Source organism: Astatotilapia calliptera, chromosome 15, assembly GCF_964374335.1.
Source record: "Astatotilapia calliptera chromosome 15, fAstCal68.1, whole genome shotgun sequence".
Lineage (NCBI taxonomy): Eukaryota > Metazoa > Chordata > Actinopteri > Cichliformes > Cichlidae > Astatotilapia > Astatotilapia calliptera.
The window spans coordinates 27,970,001-27,992,129 of record NC_137436.1 but is presented as its reverse complement, the minus strand read 5'-3'; the positions used below and the strand labels follow the sequence as shown (position 1 = coordinate 27,992,129).

Sequence of the window (22,129 nt, the reverse complement as noted above, 5' to 3'; positions counted from 1 at the left end):
ATGTCTGCAACCAATCTGTTGACAGTCACATCACTGATGCTGAATGTAACAGACCAATCAGATCCATTTTTAGAAGAACGACTCCTCTGGTTTATGTGATGTTTTAAGACAATCAAATTAAAAAGAATATCTGTCTGGTTTCCTGCTCCTTTAATCGAATTATTGATTAGATCAAAAATGGACTTCCTGGTGCAGCGTACTACAGCTCCCAGCAAACTTCGCGCAGCCGGAAGCATCCTCGGTCAAAGAGAAAGGGACGAAGAAGCAGGTGAAGGTAAAAAAAACAAACAAACAGCTGATTGATTCTCATCGATTATCAGGTTTACAACCAGCGGTTTGTGCTTGATGTCTACAGATTAGACACCTGCGGAGTGACGTCACATTCCCACCGTTTGTCACTAAAAACACTAATATGCGGATTTTTCATTTAGCTAGCTAATGCTAACATGCTAATAACAAACCTGCAGCTGTTACCAGAAAACGTGTCTGTAAAGGTTCTCAGTCATCCAGGTCATCGTAGTCTAAGGAGCTTGGAAAGAAAAGCATCTGGACTTCTTTAAGTTGCTTGAATACGTTTCACCTCTCATCTGATAAGCTTCTTCAGTTTGACCCTAGAACCGAAGAAGCTCCTCGGATAAGAGGTGAAATGTCTTCAAGCAACTTAAAGAAATCCAGACGCTTTTTTTTCCGAGCTCGTTACTAGAAAACGCACACGTGCATAGCAGATGTGGGTCCGGGATCAGGCTAACCAACACGGGCTACGGCAGACTGCAGCGCACTACAACTCCCAGCAACCCCGCGAAATTGTAGTGGTTAGGTGTGGGAACGAATCATATCGCACAATAATTTCTATTGAGAGCTTCAGTAGATTTTCTTAATGTACAGGCTGTGATCAGCTGATCTGCTGCTCTTTATGGATGTATACACCTGAATTCAACAAGATGTGAGCCGATGTTTCCTGAGTTGTCCTAGCTGATTTCATCCTCTACACTGACAGTACACTGTTTATGTTGTCTTTATGTTAGACACTATACAAACATCATCAACTGAAATTCATATGAATCTCTGCTACACTTGATGTAAGCTAACTGAAATGAAACCACAGCATCTGTGCACCTTTACTGTATCCACCACAGTGCAGAAAACCAACCTGTTTATCTTTTTCTCTCCCTGTGAAATGCAGCTGGACCTTTAGCTGTAACACACTGTGGGACAAACTGCACACAAACAGTTTTTATATGTTTGCTGATGTTTGTTGAGCTGATAGAAATGCTGCATTTCAAACTGCCTGACACTTAAAAAAACGTTACTCCCTTTATGCTCGCTCCTCTTCAGCAGGGCTAGCTAGATGCTGAAGTACCGCAAACACAATTCATGGACACCCCTGGCGATGACTATGAAGGTTCGCAGTGATATAAAATAATTACTCCCCTCAGATGTGTTAAAACTAAAGTAAGGAGCCGTTTTGAAAATGTAAGGAGTAGAAAGTTCAGATATTTGTATAAAATGTAGGGATAAAAGTAAAAAGTTGTAAAAATAAATAAATAATAATAATACTCAAGTAAAGTACAGATACCTGAAGATTCTGCTGAAGTATTTGTAATTCGTTACTTCCCACCTCTGGGCCCAGACTAGGTAAATGTGGAGGGTTCAGGAAGGACATCCGGATCAGGCATGCAGGCCATAAAAAATCAGATTTCCATACCGGATCGGTCAGGCCCGGGTTAACAATGACTGACTGGGTTCTGCTGGCCAGCAGGTGCAAACTGGGCTACTACTACTGACTACTATTGAAGATGAAGGAAGAGGAGAGGGAGAATCAGAATACTTTAATAATCCCTAAGGAAATTATGTTGTTACAGTTGCTCCAAGACAATAACAGTAACAGACTAAACTAAATTAAATAATATAATATATTACAATGTTTACAAAATAATAACGGGCAGCATGGTGGCACGGTGGTTAGCACTGTTGCCGCACAGCAAGAAGGTCCTGAGTTTGGTTCCACCATCAGGCCAGGGTCTTTCTGTGTTTTTGCACAGCATGTTCGTATTGTTTCGTGCCACCAGTCTCTCTTTATTCAGAGTTTTCAGACACAGTTGTCTGTGTTTCTCCTTTTCTTTTTTCTCCATCGCTGTCTTTCTTCTTTTTCACTGTCTTTTCATGTGTAACTAAGTCTCAGCTGTCAGATTTACCGCCTGGAGTATACAGAGTTCATTGGCTGAGTGGTATCACATGGGGTGGCTTAAGTTGCACCCAACTGGTCTGTGCATTTCTTCAGCCACTGAACCACTACCGTAAAGACCAGAAAATGCTGGACCAGTTAAAACAGAAGCACCCTATCAGCTTTGAAATTTTTGCCTTCTGTTTTTACTGGAAGTCCGGTTCCATATGGGACCGCTTGTGGGTGCAGCTCAGGACCCCAGTCCGCCTATTAGTGACCTCTGGCTTATGTTGACATTAAACGGTTCTCAAATTTAACTCCATATCCGTATTTCTTAGTTTTAGACTAGTGGCTTACTCTAATATGTTTCCCTCATTTAGTTGACTAAGAAATTAGTCACCATTGCTAATTAATTATATATATTTAATAATCAGGCAGCACGGTGGCACGGTGGTTAGCACTGTTGCTGCAAGCAAGAAGGTCCTGAGTTCAATTCCACCATCAGGCCGGGGTCTTTCTGTGTGGAGTTTGCATGTTCTCCCCGTGTCTGCGTGGGTTCCCTCCGGGTACTCCGGCTTCCTCCCACCGTCCAAAGACATGCAGATAGGTTAATTGGATAATCCAAATTGCCACTAGGTGTGAATGTGCGAGTGAATGGTTGACTGTCCTTGTGTGTTAGCCCTGCGACAGACTGGCGACCTGTCCAGGGTGTACCCCGCCTCTCACCCTATGATAGCTGGGATAGGCTCCAGCGCCCCCCGTGACCCTGAAAAGGATAAGCGGAAGCGAATGGATGGATGTTTACAAAATATAAGAAATAGCTCTAATGTATACAAATATATTCATAAATATCAAGAATATTAGAGACATGACATATACATGATTGACATTTTACTCTGTCCTGTAAAACGTTGTTATTTTACTGTACAGGATGTGCAGAAGGGTGTAACTTCTGCATTGTGCATTAGATGGAGGAGTTGTACGGAGATATCCACAGGCAGGAATGATTTCCTGTGTCGTTCAGTGGTGCCTTATGGGTAATCGCAGTCTCTCACTGAGCGTGGTCCTGGGACTGGCCAGCACATCATGGAATGGGTGGGAGGTATTATCCAGCATTGTCCTTATCTTGGACAACATCTACCTCTCAGATACCACCCTAAGGGAGTCCAGCTCCATCCTCACAATATTACTGGACTTGGGGATCAGTTTATTTAGTCTGTTGGCATCTGTGACCCTCAACCCAACAGCATGGGATGGCACTGGCGGCAACAGACTCATAGAACATCCTAAGCATTGTCCGACAGATGTTGAAAGACCTCAGAGACACGTCTGGCCCTTCCTGTAGAGTGCAGTGGTGTTTTTAACCCAGTCCAGTTTATTGTCTGTGTGTACTCCAAAGTATTTATAGTCCTCCACAAAGTCCACATCGACTCCCTGGATTGAAACAGGGGTCACAGGATTCCTCATCCTCCTAAAGTCCAGGTCCTTCTGAGAGGGCATGTTAGGACTAGGAGGCAGCGAGACAGAAGGAAAGGCAGGAGTGTGTAGGTGAGAGTAGGACTCTAAGTGTTGGGACTGTGATGGGAAAGGGAAAGAGGGTAGATATACTATGAGAGACCAGCAAAGGCCAGGAGCAGTGGAGGTGGATTCTGCTGTACCTTGGTGTAGATGGAAAGAGAAAGAAAGTAGTGGTAATGTTCGAGGTAGAATATGTAAATAGGGTTGTGGCAGTAAGGAGAGTCTGAAAAAGGATCATGATTTTGAAGCTAAAAGTCAAAAGGTGTGAAGTGGTAGAGAGTGTTCCCACACGGTTAGCGTGGTGATTGGAGCGGACTTTAAAGGATATGTAGGTGAAAGGAACATCAGACAAATGCTTTTCTTTGTGCACTCGTGCTACAGTCAAAGCTGATTTCAGTTTTTGAGTGGGAAGAGAAAAATGGTGGCATGGTCTACAGCTGCTGAGGGGTGGGGATATGGACAGGCCTTTAGATTTGAATGCACAAAAGAACAAGAGCGCGATGGTAAAGAGTAAACTACATTCAGTAAAGAAACAACTGCATTATTCTGTTAACACAACATCTGATAACATCTGCACTGAGAGCATGCTAACACAAAGCTAGCCAAGAGCGCAGAGTGATGTTAAAGCTGAGTTGTATGCAGACCCGAACCCAGCAGCCAGAGCCTGAACTTCATCATGTAACAAAGACAGTAATGAGCAGTCAGGCTGCAGCGTCTGTTTCTACCTGTCCATGTGTGTACTGTAGAATCACCCTGGCAACCACTCTGCAGTGTGCTTTGGCCGATTTTTGGTTTTACTTTGTGTTTATGTGTAAAAATTGTATCCTCATTAGGATAGAGATCTGTGTCAGGTTTATACTGTTAAAAGTAAATGTGTGACAGTTGTTTCAGGTCATTTCTGGAGTAATGAGAAAGTAATGTAACAAGTAGTGTAATAAATTACTTTCTTTAGCGAGTAATTAAGTAACGTACTTTATGAAAAGTAATGAGTAATGTTTAACAGATTTTTTTTGACCAATAACATAATAGTGCTAATAATACACACTGAAAATGAAAAATATGAAAAGCTTAGCATATGCTGAGACAGTGTTTCTCACTGTGCGCCACTTCCTGACCTGTGATCTCATCACATGACCAATAAGGAGAAAAAGAATGACATCATGTGATGCAGGCTGTGTCTTACCAGCTAATAGCTTCCTTCCTTTCTGTGTTGACAATTTAAATAAAGAGTCACTAACTCTTTATGTCCAGATGATTAAGAGTAAAGTTGACGAGGAAGACTACTGGCACAGCTCCAAGTTTAAAGCGTTCACCTTCGATGATGAAGATGATGAGTTAAGCAGGGTAAGACCTCCAGAACCAGAAGCCAGAGTGAATTGTTCTAGCCCTGCATGTGTGTCATTGACTTGATGTGGCTCTCAGGTGTGATTTTTAGGTGTTGTTGTCTAACAGTTGAAGGAGTCTCGGCAGGCCGTAAACAATATACGGCGGCTGGTGGAGGAAGACGATGACGAAGATGATGTCGAGAGGGTCAGCTGGAGTGGCGAGCCAGTCGGCAGTAAGACCCCTACATTCTCCTCATTGGTCACTCCTTTGGAGAATGCTGAGATTTGATTGGTTATAGGGTGGTTACCTGTCATACTTGTGTCCACAGGTATTTCCTGGTCCGTTAAAGAGACAGCTGCCTCCAGTCAGAGGGCAGATAGAGAGCCTGCCTTCCCCAAAATTAGCACTGACACGCCATCGATCAGTAGGAGCCAATCAGGATACTCGCTGAGCTCTCTATTCAAAGGTGAGGACGGTCACATGACTCAGATAGACCGAAGCCTGATCATGTGATTCACTGCAGTTGTCATGTGATTCTGTGCAGGAAAACCTAAGGTAGGGAACTTCCAGACCTTCAGTGACGGTGAGTCCTCAGATGACTCAGGTGGTGTTCTTATACTTTTACGATATTTCACCTAGTCAGGGTCATGTATATCAGGGTATATAAATGAATGGTGATTGGATGAATATGGGATGATGTTGAATGGTGATTGGATGAATATGCAATGATGTTGGTTGGTGGTTGGATGAATATTGGATGGTATTTAAAGGTCAAATAATGGTTGTATAAATAGTGGGTGATGATTAGATGGTGATGGATGATGTTTGGATAGTGATTGGTTGATGGTTCGATTAATAATGAATGCTGATTTGATGGCGCTTGGATAATGGCTGGGTGAATACTGGTTGACTGATGGTGGTTGGATGTTGTTTGGTGGTTGCATGGTAATTAATGATAGTCAGATGATAGAGGATGTATGGTGGTTGGATGTCTCGCTCAGACTGACATTTGTTTTTTGGGGTTTTTAGCACTTACTGACTCGTCTGTCAGGCTCTACGCTCCTGAGCTCCGAAAACCAAAGTCTGAGTACAAGGTAAGATTACCCTGGTTAAATAGGGTGTTATATTTAGTAATCTAATTACTATGGGTGTGTAATATGGCTGTTCAAATATTGTGATAACTGTTAATCTCATTACAGTTATGCTTCAAAATCCAGTTACTCTTGGGTATTCTGATTACCCATGAGTAATTCAATTATAATATCATTAACCTGATGTAAGTTGATGTGCACGACTAGTCGACTGGACAACTAATCTTCACTGTTGTCACTAGTCGGTACCAGACATATGAGTCATTTAACCTAGTTGTTTTACATTTGAATTAATCCCCACTGCTGGTAAATAGTTGTGTCCTAATCTTATGGAACCATCTGCCACCAGGTGAGAAACGCCAAAAATCAGCCTCATATTTTAGTCACCACTGTTATTTCTAGTTCTTTTAAAGGCAAAAGAGTGAGATCACAGACAATCCTTAGCGATAGGGCGAGGAGTTCAGTTGTTTGGGAAGGATTTAGAGTAGAGTCGATGCTCGTCCACATTTAAAGGAGCCAGTCGAGGTAGACACCAACTGGGTAAGGTGGTCCGACCAGGGATATCCTGCCAGGAGGAGGCCGCTGTGTACACCTGAGACATGGGTCATGTTTTGTGAACTCAAAACATGTTTTCAATAATTTGGATTCCTCAAAACAGCCACCCTTTGCTTTGCTTACTGCTTTGCACAGTCTTGGCATTCTTTCGAGGAGCTTCATGAGGTTGTCACCTGAAATGGCTTTCCAACAGTCTTAAAGGAGTTTCCAGAGATGCTGAGCACTTGTTGGCCCTTTTGCCTTTGATCTGCGGTCCATCTCATCCCAAACCATCTCCATTGGCTTTTTAGGTCATGGTAAATGGTAGATGGACGGAGTCTTATATAGTGCTTTTATACTCTGTAAGGTTTTCTGACTGATGAAAGGTGTGACGTGTAACTGTTTGCACAGACCATTTTTTGAAAAAACAATTATTGGATTCATGAAGCTGAACTTAAATCATGCATAAATGATTAGTATTTATTCAGGTTTGGATGTATGCGTTTGTAAAATAGTTATACTCTTGCTCAGATTGCTTCCAATTTTTGTGTGGATTGACGTACGTTACACACAAATCACTGCACACATCTGTAAATCTTAGTTTATGCTTTTGGGTCATGTCGTACGCATTTGCAACCCTTTTGTGGAAAATTCCTCTCCGTATTTAATCACCCCCCTCTTTTCCGGTCAGAGTGAATTTTTAAACCAGGCTTGAATCAGGGCCATCCTGATACGCATGAGGAGGAGCTCACTGATGAGTCGGAAACAATATTTAGTGTTGATTATGTTCACAACGGAGAAAACTGCCTGGCTTTTGTGTGTGGAGCCAAACATGGTGACTTTCCTCACACCTGTGGAAGGTCGGCTTATGCAAATGGCTCTTTTGAGTCCACATCTGCTGGGAGATCGCATCTGCAGAGGCCCAGCATTCATCTGTTGCTCTATTGTCACTGTACACTTTTTTGTTTTTGCACAGCATGTTCGTATTGTTTCGTGCCACCAGTCTCTCTTTATTCAGAGTTTTCAGACACAGTTGTCTGTGTTTCTCCTTTTCTTTTTTCTCCATCGCTGTCTTTCTTCTTTTTCACTGTCTTTTCATGTGTAACTAAGTCTCAGCTGTCAGATTTACCGCCTGGAGTATACAGAGTTCATTGGCTGAGTGGTATCACATGGGGTGGCTTAAGTTGCACCCAACTGGTCTGTGCATTTCTTCAGCCACTGAACCACTACCGTAAAGACCAGAAAATGCTGGACCAGTTAAAACAGAAGCACCCTATCAGCTTTGAAATTTTTGCCTTCTGTTTTTACTGGAAGTCCGGTTCCATATGGGACCGCTTGTGGGTGCAGCTCAGGACCCCAGTCCGCCTATTAGTGACCTCTGGCTTATGTTGACATTAAACGGTTCTCAAATTTAACTCCATATCCGTATTTCTTAGTTTTAGACCAGTGGCTTACTCTAATATGTTTCCCTCATTTAGTTGACTAAGAAATTAGTCACCATTGCTAATTAATTATATATATTTAATAATTAGGCAGCACGGTGGCACGGTGGTTAGCACTATTGCCGCAAGCAAGAAGGTCCTGAGTTCAATTCCACCATCAGGCCGGGGTCTTTCTGTGTGGAGTTTGCATGTTCTCCCTGTGTTTGCATGGTTTCCCTCTGGGTACTCCGGCTTCCTCCCACCGTCCAAAGACATGCAGCTTGTGGGGATAGGTTAATTGGATAATCCAAATTGTCACTAGGTGTGAATGTGCGAGTGAATGTGAGGGTGAATGGTTGTCTGTCCTTGTGTGTTGACCCTGCGACAGACTGGCGACCTGTCCAGGGTGTACCCTGCCTCTCGCCCTATGACAGCTGGGATAGGCTCCAGCCCCCCCCCCCCCCCCCCCCCCCCCGCGACCCTGAAAAGGATAAGCGGTAGCGAATGGATGGATGCTAATTTAATTAGTCTGGGGTAATGTGATTACAGTTCTGTTGTCCTGTGCTGTCATTTCTAATGGTGATATGGTTATTGTGATGTCAGGATTATGTCAGTGATTGGTCACCTGAAGAGACGGTTCAGAGACTTCAGCAAGGAAAGGTAACACACCTGTTCACCCAAGTCTGAGTATTTCTGCTCTGTATTAATATTGTAAGTATTTGTACTGTGTGGCAGGCCGTGTCTCTGGAAAAATTCAGTGTGGTACTCTGAGCGTCAGTACTCTATAGTAGTAGTACTGTGATTATTTGTACTGCATTGTAGGCTGTGTCTCTGGAGAGGTTCCGCACACTGCAGGACAAACTGCTGCTGCTCGATCACGCCATTGCTGCTCATGATGGAAACGTCATCACGGCTGTAACTTGATCTGATTCATAACGGCATCATTTAAACTTTATTAACCATCCCATCAGACACAACTGAGCATGCTCTGTTTATGTTTCAGGTTTTAATCTATCTAAAGAGGACGCTCTGTAAAGGTGAGTGTGGTCTTGATCCCGGTCCTGCTGGTTGATTGGTTCTCCCACTGACTCTGTTTTTGTTCTCAGAGGTTTTGTTTCGAGAGCTGGAGTCCAGGCAGACAGCTCTCAGACACTTCATCCACTATCTGAGTGAGACCCAAAACCAGAGGCTGCTGCTGGAACTGCACAGGTTTGCTCTCACCTACAAGTACACCTGTCCCTGCTGATTACTGCCCTCGTCTGTATGAAGCGTGATGCTGAACATGCTGCAGGTGTTCTTGTGACTGAGTGATGAGGTTCAGGTCGGCAGATAGACATTCAGGTGTGTCACAGGTATCTGGTGTACACCTGTACAGATAGAACTCTTTTGATGTGTTTGCTTTCTTCCTGTTCCTCAGAGCACTGGGCAGAGCTGAGGATGCGGCGGTATGTAGTACTCTGTAGCTATAAACAAATCAACATTAATTCTTCTGGCGTTCATTGGGCTGATGATGATGCCATTTCCTGTTTTCATGGCAACAGCTGCTTCAGTATAAGGAACACTTGAGCATCACAGATGAAAACAAAAGACGGGACTTCCTGAAGAACTGCCTTAGGTCAGTAATCTGATTACACTCAGGTAACTGTTAGTGTTTGTTGTTTACAGTTGTTTGTTCGTTGTTTTCAGCCTCCCATTTTCTGCTGAGGACCTGGCCCATGTTCAGGATCACTACACTCTATTGGAAAGGCAGATCATCATCGAGGTCAGTAACCAGTTAATTAAGTTCATGATGAGGTTGAAGGTTTCTGATTGACTAGATCCAGTTTAATCACTGTTGTCGCTAGGTGACAGACCGGCAGGCTGAGCGTGGAGGGAAGGTGGAAATTTTCCAGAAGTTTCCCAGAAAAGCTTTGATCCTCAACATGCCGCTGATCACCACGCTGTACTACTGCTGCTTCTACCACTACGCTGAGTCAGAGGTCAGTCTGTTAGCCTGTGTTAGTTTTAGTTCCTGTTAGCCTGAATTAGTGTTAGTCCCTCTTAGCCTGAGTTAGTGTTAGCCCCTGTTAGCCTGAGTTAGCAGTAACCTGCAACAGTGTTTATATTTCAGGGGACCTTCAGCAGTCCGTTAAATATCCGTCAGACCTTTAAGGTGAGAGCTGACTGGTTTGCTTTGACTTTTGACCTCTTTTGATCTGTTTGACTCACTGACCTGTGACCTCTGAACTCAGATCTCAGAAAAGCAGTACTTTGTGACTGCTTTGGCTGCAAGGGCGAAGCTGAAGGCATGGCTGGACGTGGACGCTCTGTTTGCCAGCAGGAATTGGCTCGGGTTCACCAGGAAGAAATCACCACTGAGCTTCCAGCGAGTTGTTGACATCCTACAGAAGAACTCCGCCCCCACACACGTGAGCTACTGTAACACACCTGGTACAGAGGTAGAGAGAGACGTAGCCATCAGCTTGTTATTGATTTTTGATCATTGGTTATTGATTACTGTCAGGTGCTGCAGGACTACGTGGCACTCGTGGACGACGGAGAGTTGAGGCTCACTTTGGCTCAGAAACATAAATGTCACGACATCGTCATCAGTGTGAGTCTGCCAAATTTGATTTAGCTGCTTGTGGTGGAATTAAGGCACGACGGGTCCAAGGATCATAGTTTTGAGCCATTTTATTGAGCACTTCTCACCACAACAACCAACCCTTGAGTCCCCGTGTTTTAACACCACAGGTGCGATCTGCAGATGCCGTGCAGGTGCGTCCGCACGGCACCACAGACCACGCCCCACCACACTGCTGCTTTAAAAATGACCAATCAGAGAACAATACTTTGTATGATGTCATGATGATGTTGTATCTCTGGGCAAATCAGACATACCGGGACATGAAGGACCGGCAGCTGCTGCTGGGATACCGTGGGAAGGTGGTGAGGGGCTCAGCGGAGGAGAGGAAGATTGATGACCTGCTCAGCAACCCGGTGAGGAGGGCTCCTTTGTGAACTATATCATGTGACTTGACATGTGACTAAACTATTTCTTTTCTTTCAGCAAATTCGCTGGAAAAACTAACATGGCTGTCACCATGGCAACATGAATGTCCTTCCAGCCCATCTGTGGCTGTCTGAATCGATGTAGCTCTGCCTACATACCCAGGAAGGGGGAGAGTCATGACTCTGATGTTCCTTTGAAAACAGGAAGTGACTGTATTGATGTGAGAAAGAGTGGACGGAGTTATTTCTTCATGTTTCATCAGATAATTGGACACACCTCTGACATTAATTCTGACATCATCACGCCAAATAAAATAAAAACACAGATTGATGCTTCAGGACAGCATGCTGGCATACGGATGCTGCTGCCATATTTGTCCGAGAATGTATGTGTGCTCTCAAATGTTCAGGTTGCCACCTCTCATAGACAGATCTGTCCTAAAGTGATCGGGTTTGAAGTTTGTCTAAAAGTTTCCCAAGTAAAACAAAAATCCAAAAGCTGTGATCAATCCCATGTTTCTGTTAACATGAAGAGCAGACTGATGTATTAAATATTCCTGTACTGTGTGAGAAAATAAATCATAACTTTTAATTAAGAGACATCAGAAACAGCTGAATTTTGCTTAATGGATTTTTTTAACCTTTTATTTGTTCACAAACATAAAGTGCAAAATAAACACAAACATCCCCAAAACCCATCTGTCTGTTACAAACAGCCAATAAACATTTATATATCAATTATTGACTCTCCTCGTTTGTATATAATGACGATTTCTTTCATCACCACATGAGAGATTAAAGGGAAATAAACAGCAGCTTTGAAGAGCAAACATTCAGATATTTATCGAGTTTTCAGGCCAAACATCGATATTTTTCACTCCGCTGGCTCTGAATGTTGGCGCTTCCTTCTTATTTTACACGTGTTGTACAGGTTTGTGTTTACAGCCCCGTGCATTTTATGAGACTCCTCGTGCTGCCAGCAGGCGGCGCGCGGTCGCGGTTTCACGTCATTGAGGAGACTGAACGCGTGTAGGCTGGCGTTTATCGATGGTCTCCGATAACAGACGAAAACGAGGTGTCGATGAGACGGTTAGGAGTCACGTGACTCTGCGGGACGTCACTGAGCATCACTTCGTTAAGGAGCAGCACGAGGACAGACGCAAGCTTCACCTGAGGACAGCAGGCAGCGCGTGCAGGTACAGAGACATACACTTACTGCAAATACACTGTAGTGCTTCCAGGTTTATTAGACAGAGTAGGCTACTTCATTCTGCTGTAATAGCATTAAAGTCACTTGGTGTACTTCAAATATTCTGAGTGTACTTTCAGTTCACGTAGTACTGCAGTATACATAGTACTGTACAGAGAGGTTACTGATGAAGAACCAGTATTATTGATCGAGTTATTAATCCAGTCGATCGATCAGCGGGACACACAGCTGATCGAAATATTCGTTTAAAGTGAGTCAGTCGGTGATGAAGAGGAGGATGAGAACAAAGAGCATCAAATATTCAAACTGAACCTCAAGTGCAGCCTTGTCCCTGGGCTCTTTGTTCCTGTTTCTCTAGTGACTCTGAAACACGCCAAAGATAACGCAGTGTGACATAGAGCTGTCAGCAGAAGAAGAAACAGCTCTTCTTGTAGTATGTGTAAGAGTAATAACAGAAGATAGTTGATTGGTTAATAATGTAACAATAACTGTAGTACTGAGTACTTGTGTATTTTTACTGCAGTAACAAATGAGTACTTTAATGTACACTTTAAACTTGCCGTGCACTTAGAGTACTAATGGTGCATTGTACACAGTACTTCTGCAGCTCTCCTTTGAAGTACTGTTACAATGACTTTATGTGTGAACTGATGAGGGATCAGTATGGAGGTGAAGTTATCGATCGCCATTTCAAGTATGTATTCCTGTGTCAGGTGTGTAAAGGGGAGGAATCAGCTGAGACCTCTGATTGATGGATTCTGATTGCACATTTCAGACTCATTATATTCCCGGAGGAGGAAGAGGAGGATCATTTCAGGTAAACTGTCTTCTCTGAGTACATTGCACTCTGTGGAGTGCTCAGATTGAAACCACAGAAAAAGAAAGCTTACCTAGCCAGACCCAGAGATGCGTGGTTTCCATGCGCCGATGAGGTGAGGTTTCAGCATGACAGACGTGAGAACCATTATTGTGGCAAGGTTTCCTGCAGCAGTTTCCTGTGCAGGCTCACTTCAGACAGGAAGTCATCTCATAATCGTGATCAGTCAGCCTGATGACCAATCGATCAGGTGGTATAAAGGTCAGAGGAAGCTAACAGTGTCTGACTGCGCCCACAGGAAAGATTCAGGTCGCTGATGAACTCGCTGATGAGTTTATAAACAGCGAGCACAAAAAACCCCTTTAAGACCCTTTAAGAACCCTTTAAGATTTAAAAAAACAACGTGTGAACACCTAGAAACAGATTCAACCTCTGACGATGTCTTGTATGAATTGACATGACTTTATTTCATGACCTCGGAGGAACTTTTCCTTTTTTTAATGAACATGAGCAAATCATGAAAATCTGCATACTTGAGGCTGGAGAGCATAAATAAATAGTCCCAGACCTGGATCTGGAACAGGTTGGCTCACCTTAAAGTGAATTCATTACCTCCTGATAACAGCTCAGTCCTGATACAAGTCCAGAAATCCCAAATTTACCTGCAGGCAGCTGGTGATCCAGCTTTCAGAATTTAGATGGTTAAAAGCTCCTTTACGACACTGAAGGTTTTTGACTTTAGAAGGAAGGGGAAGTGAAATTTACTTTACAGTCTCAAATTCTTTCAGGGTTTAGTTTATTTTAATCTCATTTAACAGATTTCTGATCACCTGGTTTATTCTTGCTTTGCGGCGCTCACCAGTATGGCTTTAACTCTTTGTCACAGATCAGCCACTCAGCCTGCGCTCGTCTGTGAGGGGAAAGTTCTTTTCATTCAAGTATGTAGTGATGAATAAATCAAGTTTCAGAATAAGAGTGTGGGTGAGATGTGAGAGCTCAGACCTTTTTTTAATGATCGAGCTGTTTTTGGCCTCCTTTGGTGTTAAAATCATGCAGAAACCAAAAGGCCTGTGTTCTTTATCCCCACTCTCTCCATTGAAGGTCATTATTCAGGGCTGTGCCAGGTGTTATATGAATTGTGCAGCCCACATACAGCAGCTGAAAACCTCCTCTCAGACCGCCGTTTGATTGACACCTTCAGGTGCTTTTTCAGCGTGACACTGATCAGAGCAGCTCTCGCTGCTGAGCATGCTCAGCTGGGTCGGATTCTGCTGCCGTCTCCATGGATCCTGTCTGACCTTCTTGTGTGATTCCTTTCACTGTGCTTTAAGTTACGTTTTTATTTATGCTGATATCAGTCTTTGAGATACAGCCAAAGACTCTGATTGGCTGTATCTCTCTGCAGATGATTAGCCCTGGGCTCTGATTGGTTGTCTCTCCCCGCAGACATCATGCTGGCAGTCACCGAAATGGTGACCCAGACGACCAATCGAAGTGACCTGAACTGCACGCTGCCGCATGATGAGGGCCGCCTACCGCTGGTGCTGCTGTACAGCGCCGTGCTGCTGGTCGGTCTGCCCGCCAACCTGTTGACAGTCCTCCTCACGGGGTTGCAGGTGCGCAGGAAGAATGTGCTGGGCGTGTACCTGTGCAGCCTGTCGGTCTGTGACCTTACCTACCTGGGGACGCTGCCGCTGTGGGCGATCTACGTGAACAGCGGTCACAGGTGGCCATGGTCGTCAGCGTTCTGCAAGCTGACGGGCTACATCTTCTTCAACAACATGTACATCAGCATCTTCCTGCTTTGCTGTGTCTCCTTCGACCGCTGTGTCGCCGTTGTCTACAGCCTGGAGTCCCGTGGCCTGCGACGGCAACGCCACGCCGCCTTTGTCGTTCTCGCTATCATCCTGGTGGTGGCCATCGGACACGCCCCTGTCTTCACCATGAAGGAGGGCGCCACAGAGGGTTCGCATCACTGCTTCGAGCCGAGTCAGAGCAGCGCGATGGTGACAGGGTTTTACTACGCTCGCTTCGTCATCGGCTTCCTGCTCCCGCTGCTGTTGCTGGTGGTCACCAACCGCGGCATCCTGGCTAATGTGCAGCGCAGCACAGGGCTGCAGTCGGCACAAAAACGCCGTGTCCGGCAGTTGGCCGTGGGTGTGGTGGTTCTGTTCCTGGTGTGCTTTGCCCCATACCACATCATCCTACTGGTCCGAGGCATCATCTTCCACTTCCCGTGGCTTGACAACTGCTCGTTTCAGAAGGCCATGTACACACCCTACACCATATCGCTGGGCCTGTCCACCATCAACAGCGCTGTCAACCCAATCCTGTACGTCTTGTCAAGCAACAACATTCGAAAGGATCTACGGCGAGGACTTGCACAGGTCTGTGGCAGAGTGCTGGTGAGAACTCCGTCCAACACCAGCCAAAACAAAATCCAGCCGATCAACAACTCTTTAGAGCTCAACACGGGCAGTGAGAGGCTGGCAGCAGGAAAACCACCCGGGACCTGAGGTAGCGGTTCCCCAACACTGCAGTGTCCTGAGGTGACCGCAGAGGACCAGGACCAAGAACCGGGGGACTTTGAGTGCTACGCATGCACAGAAAAACAAAAACAGAAATGTTTGGAACAAGAACTTTAGAGACAGAAGCTAGAGTAAAGAAGGTGACACAAACACGAGGATTTGAATAAGGCCTGAGAGACGTTGATCTGTGATGTTGCAGTGCTCTGTGTGCACTGCTGTGTTGCACACTGTCAGCCTCCCTGCTGCCACGTGTTAGACTGAAACAGCAGCATCGTACCTGATGGCCGAACACCTAGTGCGTGGCCACTCCCGCAGACACAGAAACATGTAACTGCATCTCAAACATTCACACCTGCAGGGTGTGAATGTTTTTACTGTAGCACTTCAACCGGACAGACAGGTGACCTCACATTATTGTTTTCTCTGAACCGTAGCTACATCACACACCTGGTCTCACAGTTTTTAAACTGTATTCAGTGAATGGCTAATGTCTTCTGTCATCATTAAAAAATGTAAATTTTTCATTTTCACTCATGTGGACTTTTTTAAAGCAATTTGACTGAAATGTAACCGTGATCAGTTTCCAGTAGCAGGACACAGACAGAAATTTGCATAGTAAAGAAATTAGAATATAAAAAAGGGGGGAAAGAGAATGCGAATAGAAGCATAAGGATAAATATAGCATATATACACATATATAAATACAGAATATATAAATAGGCAGTGAAAAATACTCATTAATGAGATGTAGCAGCCAATTGTCTATTGCACTTTTCGACTATTGTGCAAACACTACAGCTTAGTTGTCCCCCCCATATAACCATCGTATGATCACGTGACCTAAACCACCTCCATTTCCTCAATCAGATAACGAGAGTATCAGAGAACCTGGAGAATAATAACCCAATGCTGGAAGCATAAAACTACAACACCCAGAAGACGGACTACAAAATGCTGACATTACAGTTTTGTTTTTTTTAAGAACAACTTTATTTATACAGAACACATGTCAGCGTCCACGCTAGAAAAAGTTTACAGAGCGCAACATTAAAACACATTAACATTAACAGAACCACATTAGAAATGAATAAAGATAATAAAAACAGAAAGCTGTGAGTCCCACTGAAGGCTCCACCCACCCTGACCTCTGACAACTAAGAGAGTGAACAGTATTGTGTCCAAAAAGAAGCTCAGATAAACAGAATTATAAGCTTCAGGTGCGTCAGGCATTTATCAACAAATCTGAGTTGCTGATAGTTTTTTCTTTTTTAATCTGATGGAGTGCTACTATGAATTATGGGATGGAATCGTCTCATCATCATCACCTCTTCACTGATTGGCTGCGATCACCCACAAACTAACTAAAAATAAAATGGAATCACTTCCTGTTTAATCTGATGGCTGGTGACAGTGAAGTTTATTTTGTAGTTTTAATATTCAGGAACTTTATTTTCTGTCACATTGAGACTTTTCAGGGTCACAGATAAGGTGAGAGTGGATGGCAAGTTGGATGTGCCTTACATCAGTGATCACAAAGATAATTCTATGAAGAACTCAACAAAAAGCACGAGAGAGGGTTCATCAAGAGGTGAACACACAGGAAGTCGACTGCTTCAGAGCAGCATGCGTCTGTGGTTAACACTGTGCATGTGCATGGAGGCGTTTGAGTGGAAACAGGAAGCCGCAGAGAGTGCGAGACTGCAGAAAAGAAGAAGTCCCAAGAAAATTCAGCAGGTGTGCGAGCAGCTGCTCCTGCCAGACAAGAGTTGAGAGGGGAAAAAAAAGGACTATTAGAGTGAGGCTCACCTGAGACGCACCTACGTGCAGTCCGCAGGTGATTCAGCTTTTTATTTGTAAACGTCCAGTAAACTCAAACTTTGTGACGTGAATAAACAGATGTGATGCCAGAGGCAGGCTCGAGCTCCAGGTTCATCACGCCATTGTAGAGGGAGCAGCAGGAAGTCTGACCTCATTCCTGCTCTGCTGTGATTGGGTCTGTTGTTGCACTTCTGCCTCTGAGACGCTTTGATTGGCCGAGCTCCTGGAAGGCAAATGCTCAGCCTCATTAATGTTTAAGCAGCCTGTCAGACAGCACCCAGGGGAAATGAATCATTGAAGCTGACCTGAATAAGAACAGCAGCACCCATGGAGCAATTAACCAGAGTCAGAATTAACAGGAAGGTGGAGCTTTTCGGCTGATGCTCCTGTTGATCAGGCCAATCACCTGTCTGTAAACACATACCTGAGATCTACTCTTTAAACGTAGTCAGTTTGGCCCGAACCTGCTTCCACTCAGATCACAGGTTATGTCCAAACCCCGGAATCAGGCCAATCACCTGTCTGTAAACACATACCTGAGAACTCTGTTTCCATGGTAACTCATTAGGTTGCTTGTTGATCGCTCTAAGAAAGAACTGCATACACACGTGTGCAGGTTTGCCTTTAATGACTTTGGTTTTATTTTGTATCAGAGGTGTCAAACATGAGGCCCGGGGGCCAGAGTTGGCCCACTGTCTAGAGCTGATTGGACATTTGGTGGCTCGATCCCATGACGAGATACTAAAGCTGAGTTGCTCTCTGACACATCCATCGGAGCATGAGCATTCCAAAGCACTGAAGCATACAGGTGTTTGAATTAGTGCTGTCAAAATGAATGCGTTAACGCAGATTAAGCAGTCATCACGATTAACGTGATTGTCAAAGGAGCTTGCAAAGAAAAGCGTCTGGACTTCTTTAAGTTACTTGAAGACGTTTCACCTCTCATCCGAGAAGCTTCTTCAGTTCTAAGGTCAAATGGTGGAGAGTCCCAGATATAAACCTAGTGAGAGTATCCCCCCACAGAGGGACAAAAGGACCCCCTGATGATCCTCTAATCGCCAGAGCCAAGGTGTGAAACTGGGTGTGGGTCCCAATCAGCCAGAGTTTCGGGTGAGTTCATTGTGAAACCTGGCCCCACCTTATCATGCGAATTCCTGAGATCAGATGGCCCAGGATGTGAGTGGGCGTTAAGGTGTCTGGGAAGGGATCTCAAAACTGGATTATAGATGGCAGAGAGTTGGTGTCGTAAACCACCGCCTCTGTTCAAAGATGGTCGCTCACAGTGGACATAGATGGCTTCTTTCACTCCTCTTTCAAACCATCTGTCCTCTCTGTCCAAAATGTGAACATTGGCATCCTCGAAAGAGTGTCACAGACAGATTAACGTGATTTAAAAAAATTAACGCTATTAATGGATCTGTAGTGCAGAAGGACTCAAAATCCCTGAAATGTTTCTGTCAATGCATTTCGGGCAGTTTGTCCAAGTAGAGTTACCTTCGCACATGCGCAAATGGGCAGTAGATCTAGTAGTGACAGGTAGCTGAACCAATCAACTCAATTTGGAAGATGATAAATGCACATTGGCCCTCTTGATGGGAAATTTGAGTATTAAAATAATAACAAGAGTTGACCGGCAAAGTATTATGCACATTGTGCAAGAAGGAATTTTCTTTTCACCGAGCTTAAAATATCACATTGATGTGAAGCATATGTTAGCCGGGCATGCTGCTAAGATTTTGGCTAATGCGTCACCCAGCTTGCGACAAATCACTCACGGAGCATCAGGGGGCTCAGTAAGTCTACCTCGGAAATAATGACTGACACTGTTAGTTTTGTATTGTTGATTGTCATTTATGCTTAGAAATATTTACTTATATATGCTTAGAGTTTTGTAATTAGTTGTAGATTGGTAGAGGTTTTGATCCTTGATAGTCTGCAAACTTTGTGTGTATTAGACAGCACTTTGGGAGCATGAGAGGTCATACCGTGTCTTATTGTTTTATGGTAGGATTAACGTAGTTGCGTCTGTTCTAGTCTAAGTGCTCTTTGTTTAGATGAACTGCAGGACTTCCTCACCATGTTATCTAGGATGAACCATCTAGGGGGAGGGGGAGGCTACCCTCTTCCTGACCAAGGATGTTTGACCCTTTGATCAGCAGTCCACACACACACACACACACACACACACACACACACACGGTACTCTTTGTGTATGTAGACGTTATATGTTAATGAACCTATGCATATTCATGTAACCTCAATAAAAGGACAGTGTATGGGAGGACGGACGAGAGCTACTGGGGTCAAGCGAAGGGACGGCGCTCTGTCCAGTCTCTCCCGTGCACGAGTACCATGAAGAAGTTTGCCTACTTGCGTCTTGCTTGCAGTGTAATTGTATTGTCTTAACGTTCCAGCGAATAGGTTCAAGCTACAAACCTAACAGACACAATTGCCAAGTAGATTGCAACAAACTGCAGACCTATTAATATCATTGAGAACATGCGTTTTACATAGCTTTGGTTCCTCATCTCAAGAATGACAGAGAGAGAGTGGATAAATGTTTACAGTTTTTTGTTAAGATAAATGCTCAATAAACATGTTAAGTGCGTATATTTCCCCCCAGCACTTAAAAAAATAAAAATATATTCAATCAAATATTAGTGTATACTTACCTATTATTATTAAAATATAGGTTTTTAAAAAAAACTTGCATTTCACATGTGTTACAAGAAAACTATTCAATTTCTCTTTGATATAAATGTCTGTTACAAGCTTAAATATAAAGTTGAAAAAGTGTAATTGCAGCCAGGCTATTGATCAAATAATTGCTATTAATTACAGAAAATTGTGAGATTAATAAATTTATTTTTTTTTAAATCTATTGACACACTAGTTTGTATGCATGCGTGTGAATGAGACATGTAGTATACAGTGCTCAATAACAACAATTTACCTGGAGCTTTGGTTCAGTTTTTCCTATGGTCGGAAAAAATTACAGTTTTCCACCATCTACTGCAGAAATTTCAGGGTTTTACTGTAAGAAAAAAAAAAAAAAAAAACTTCCTATGAAGTCACAGACACTTCCTGCATAGCTCATTCTGTGCACATTTCTCGAGCTGACAGGTTTATAGGTTTGTAAGTGAAGGAAGCACACGTGGACGGATTAAACACGCAGCTCGACTGCACTCAGCTTATTTCAGTGAACTTCAAGCTTAAAGGCTTCAGTGGGTGTCCTCAAGATGTCCCCAGAAACACCACAGAAGAAGCAGCTGTCTTTGTCCTGTTTTTAATAAAACAGATTAACCTTTAATGAGTGACAGGAAAGGTGGGATGACCTCCGACCTCCTGCTTCAGAAAAACCTGAGTTTATTTTACTCAGCCCTGAAAATCTTGGAAATAATGTATCTAACCAGATGTCTTGATGCTCGATCATCTAAGGCTACGTTCACACTGCAGGCAAAAGCGCATCAAATCCGATTTTTTTGACCCTATGCGACCCATATCCGATCATGGTATGACAGTGTGAACGGCACAAATCCGATATTTTCAAATCAAATCTGGGTCACTTTTGCATGTGGTACTGAATCCGATACATATCCGATGTTTTAGAAAGCGACTGCTGTTTGAATGGTCAGGTCGCATTAAATCTGTCTTTTACATCACTGACACAAGACAGACGCCAATTATCGGCTCCGGAGAAGCGCCCGATAAGACATTGCGAACGCTTCCTGGCCATCCATGTTAGTGAAACTGTTGGGAAGACAACGTTGGAGAAATGTGAACATTTTATTTGTACTGTATAATCTGCAGATTCTGACAGAAATCTGCAACTATCCTTTGAAGCACCGCTCCTCTCTAAAACAGCAATAAGGATAATTATTAGGTTATTTACATTATTATGTAAATAACAAAATAACTTCAAGCAAAAATTGGGAAACGTAAAGTCCGAAGTCTTTATATTAAGGGCCATCAGTCAAACAATATTGTTTGCTCTGGGTCTAAACAGAGCGCGTTGTGTGTGACATCTTCTTTTGCGAATGCGGGCTGCTTTGAGGGTTCACACTAGAGCGCGTTTGCGGTTGCATTTTATTTGTAGTGTGAACAAGCAGACAAAAAAAAATAAAAATAAAAAATTGGATTTGATCAAAAAAATCGGAATTGAGCATTAAGAGTAGTGTGAACGTAGCCCAAGTAAGGAAATCCCAAAAGGTCGATTCTGTTCATCTGGATGTTTTCAGTCATCATCAGGTGACTTCTTCAGTCTCAGCTGACTGTAGGTTTCCAGCTTTATAAAGAGTACATTTGCACAGTGACTGAAACTAGCACCACTGAATGAACAATGGGCTGTGAGGTCAGTTTATGGTCTTCAATCAATGATCATGAGTACCATTCACAGAGATTTGAACAATGGCTGCAGTCAGGTGAGACTGAAGAAGACACCTGATGATGACTGAAAACATCCAGATGAACAGAATCAACCCTTTGGGATATCTAACCAGATTCTTACTCTGGATGGTATTACGTTGGGCTCCAGTAACACCGTCAGGAACCTTGGAGTAATTTGAGACCAGGATATGTCCTTCAGTGTGCATATTAAACAAATATATCGGACTGCTTTGCTTCATTTGTGCAATATCTCTACAATTAGAAATATCCTGACTCAGAGTGATGCTGAAAAACTAGTTCATGCATTTAATACTTCTAGGCTGGA

At 43.6% G+C, this 22,129-nt stretch overlaps 2 protein-coding genes across 4 annotated transcripts; both read left to right on the top strand.

The window, feature by feature from the left end:
• The first annotated feature begins 96 nt into the window (after positions 1–96).
• Positions 97–11,783, top strand: vipas39 (VPS33B interacting protein, apical-basolateral polarity regulator, spe-39 homolog). 2 transcript variants are annotated; one of them, XM_026194649.2, is made up of 19 exons: positions 97–274; positions 4,911–5,026; positions 5,135–5,240; positions 5,337–5,474; positions 5,553–5,591; positions 6,038–6,102; positions 8,658–8,714; positions 8,877–8,969; positions 9,058–9,091; positions 9,161–9,263; positions 9,472–9,499; positions 9,596–9,669; positions 9,741–9,816; positions 9,899–10,033; positions 10,165–10,206; positions 10,286–10,462; positions 10,558–10,647; positions 10,929–11,033; positions 11,104–11,783. In XM_026194649.2, exons 1-19 carry the CDS (start codon positions 178–180, stop codon positions 11,122–11,124), a joined length of 1,596 nt encoding a protein of 531 aa, XP_026050434.1. In that variant the 5' UTR covers positions 97–177; the 3' UTR covers positions 11,125–11,783. The 2 variants fall into 2 exon arrangements, with proteins under 2 accessions (XP_026050434.1, XP_026050435.1); XM_026194650.2 differs by having other exon boundaries at positions 135–274; positions 4,934–5,026.
• Positions 11,784–12,072: 289 nt separating this feature from the next.
• On the top strand, positions 12,073–16,130 carry gpr132b (G protein-coupled receptor 132b). 2 transcript variants are annotated; one of them, XM_026142321.2, is made up of 3 exons: positions 12,073–12,241; positions 13,031–13,072; positions 14,519–16,130. In XM_026142321.2, exon 3 carries the CDS (start codon positions 14,524–14,526, stop codon positions 15,586–15,588), a length of 1,065 nt encoding a protein of 354 aa, XP_025998106.1. In that variant the 5' UTR covers positions 12,073–12,241; positions 13,031–13,072; positions 14,519–14,523; the 3' UTR covers positions 15,589–16,130. The 2 variants fall into 2 exon arrangements, with proteins under 2 accessions (XP_025998106.1, XP_080145644.1); XM_080289518.1 differs by having other exon boundaries at positions 12,176–12,241; positions 12,969–13,072.
• The last annotated feature ends 5,999 nt before the right edge of the window (positions 16,131–22,129 follow it).

What these genes read in the sequence shown, in the direction of transcription:
- gpr132b (XM_026142321.2), top strand. Translation starts at nt 14,524, where the DNA reads ATGCTGGCAGTCACCGAAATGGTGACCCAGACGACCAATCGAAGTGAC.
- vipas39 (XM_026194649.2), top strand. Translation starts at nt 178, where the DNA reads ATGGACTTCCTGGTGCAGCGTACTACAGCTCCCAGCAAACTTCGCGCA. An exon ending in GCTGAGCTCTCTATTCAAAG is followed by an intron (nt 5,475 to 5,552) that starts GTGAGGACGGTC and finishes GATTCTGTGCAG; the next exon opens with GAAAACCTAAGGTAGGGAAC. An exon ending in AAAGGCAGATCATCATCGAG is followed by an intron (nt 9,817 to 9,898) that starts GTCAGTAACCAG and finishes TGTTGTCGCTAG; the next exon opens with GTGACAGACCGGCAGGCTGA.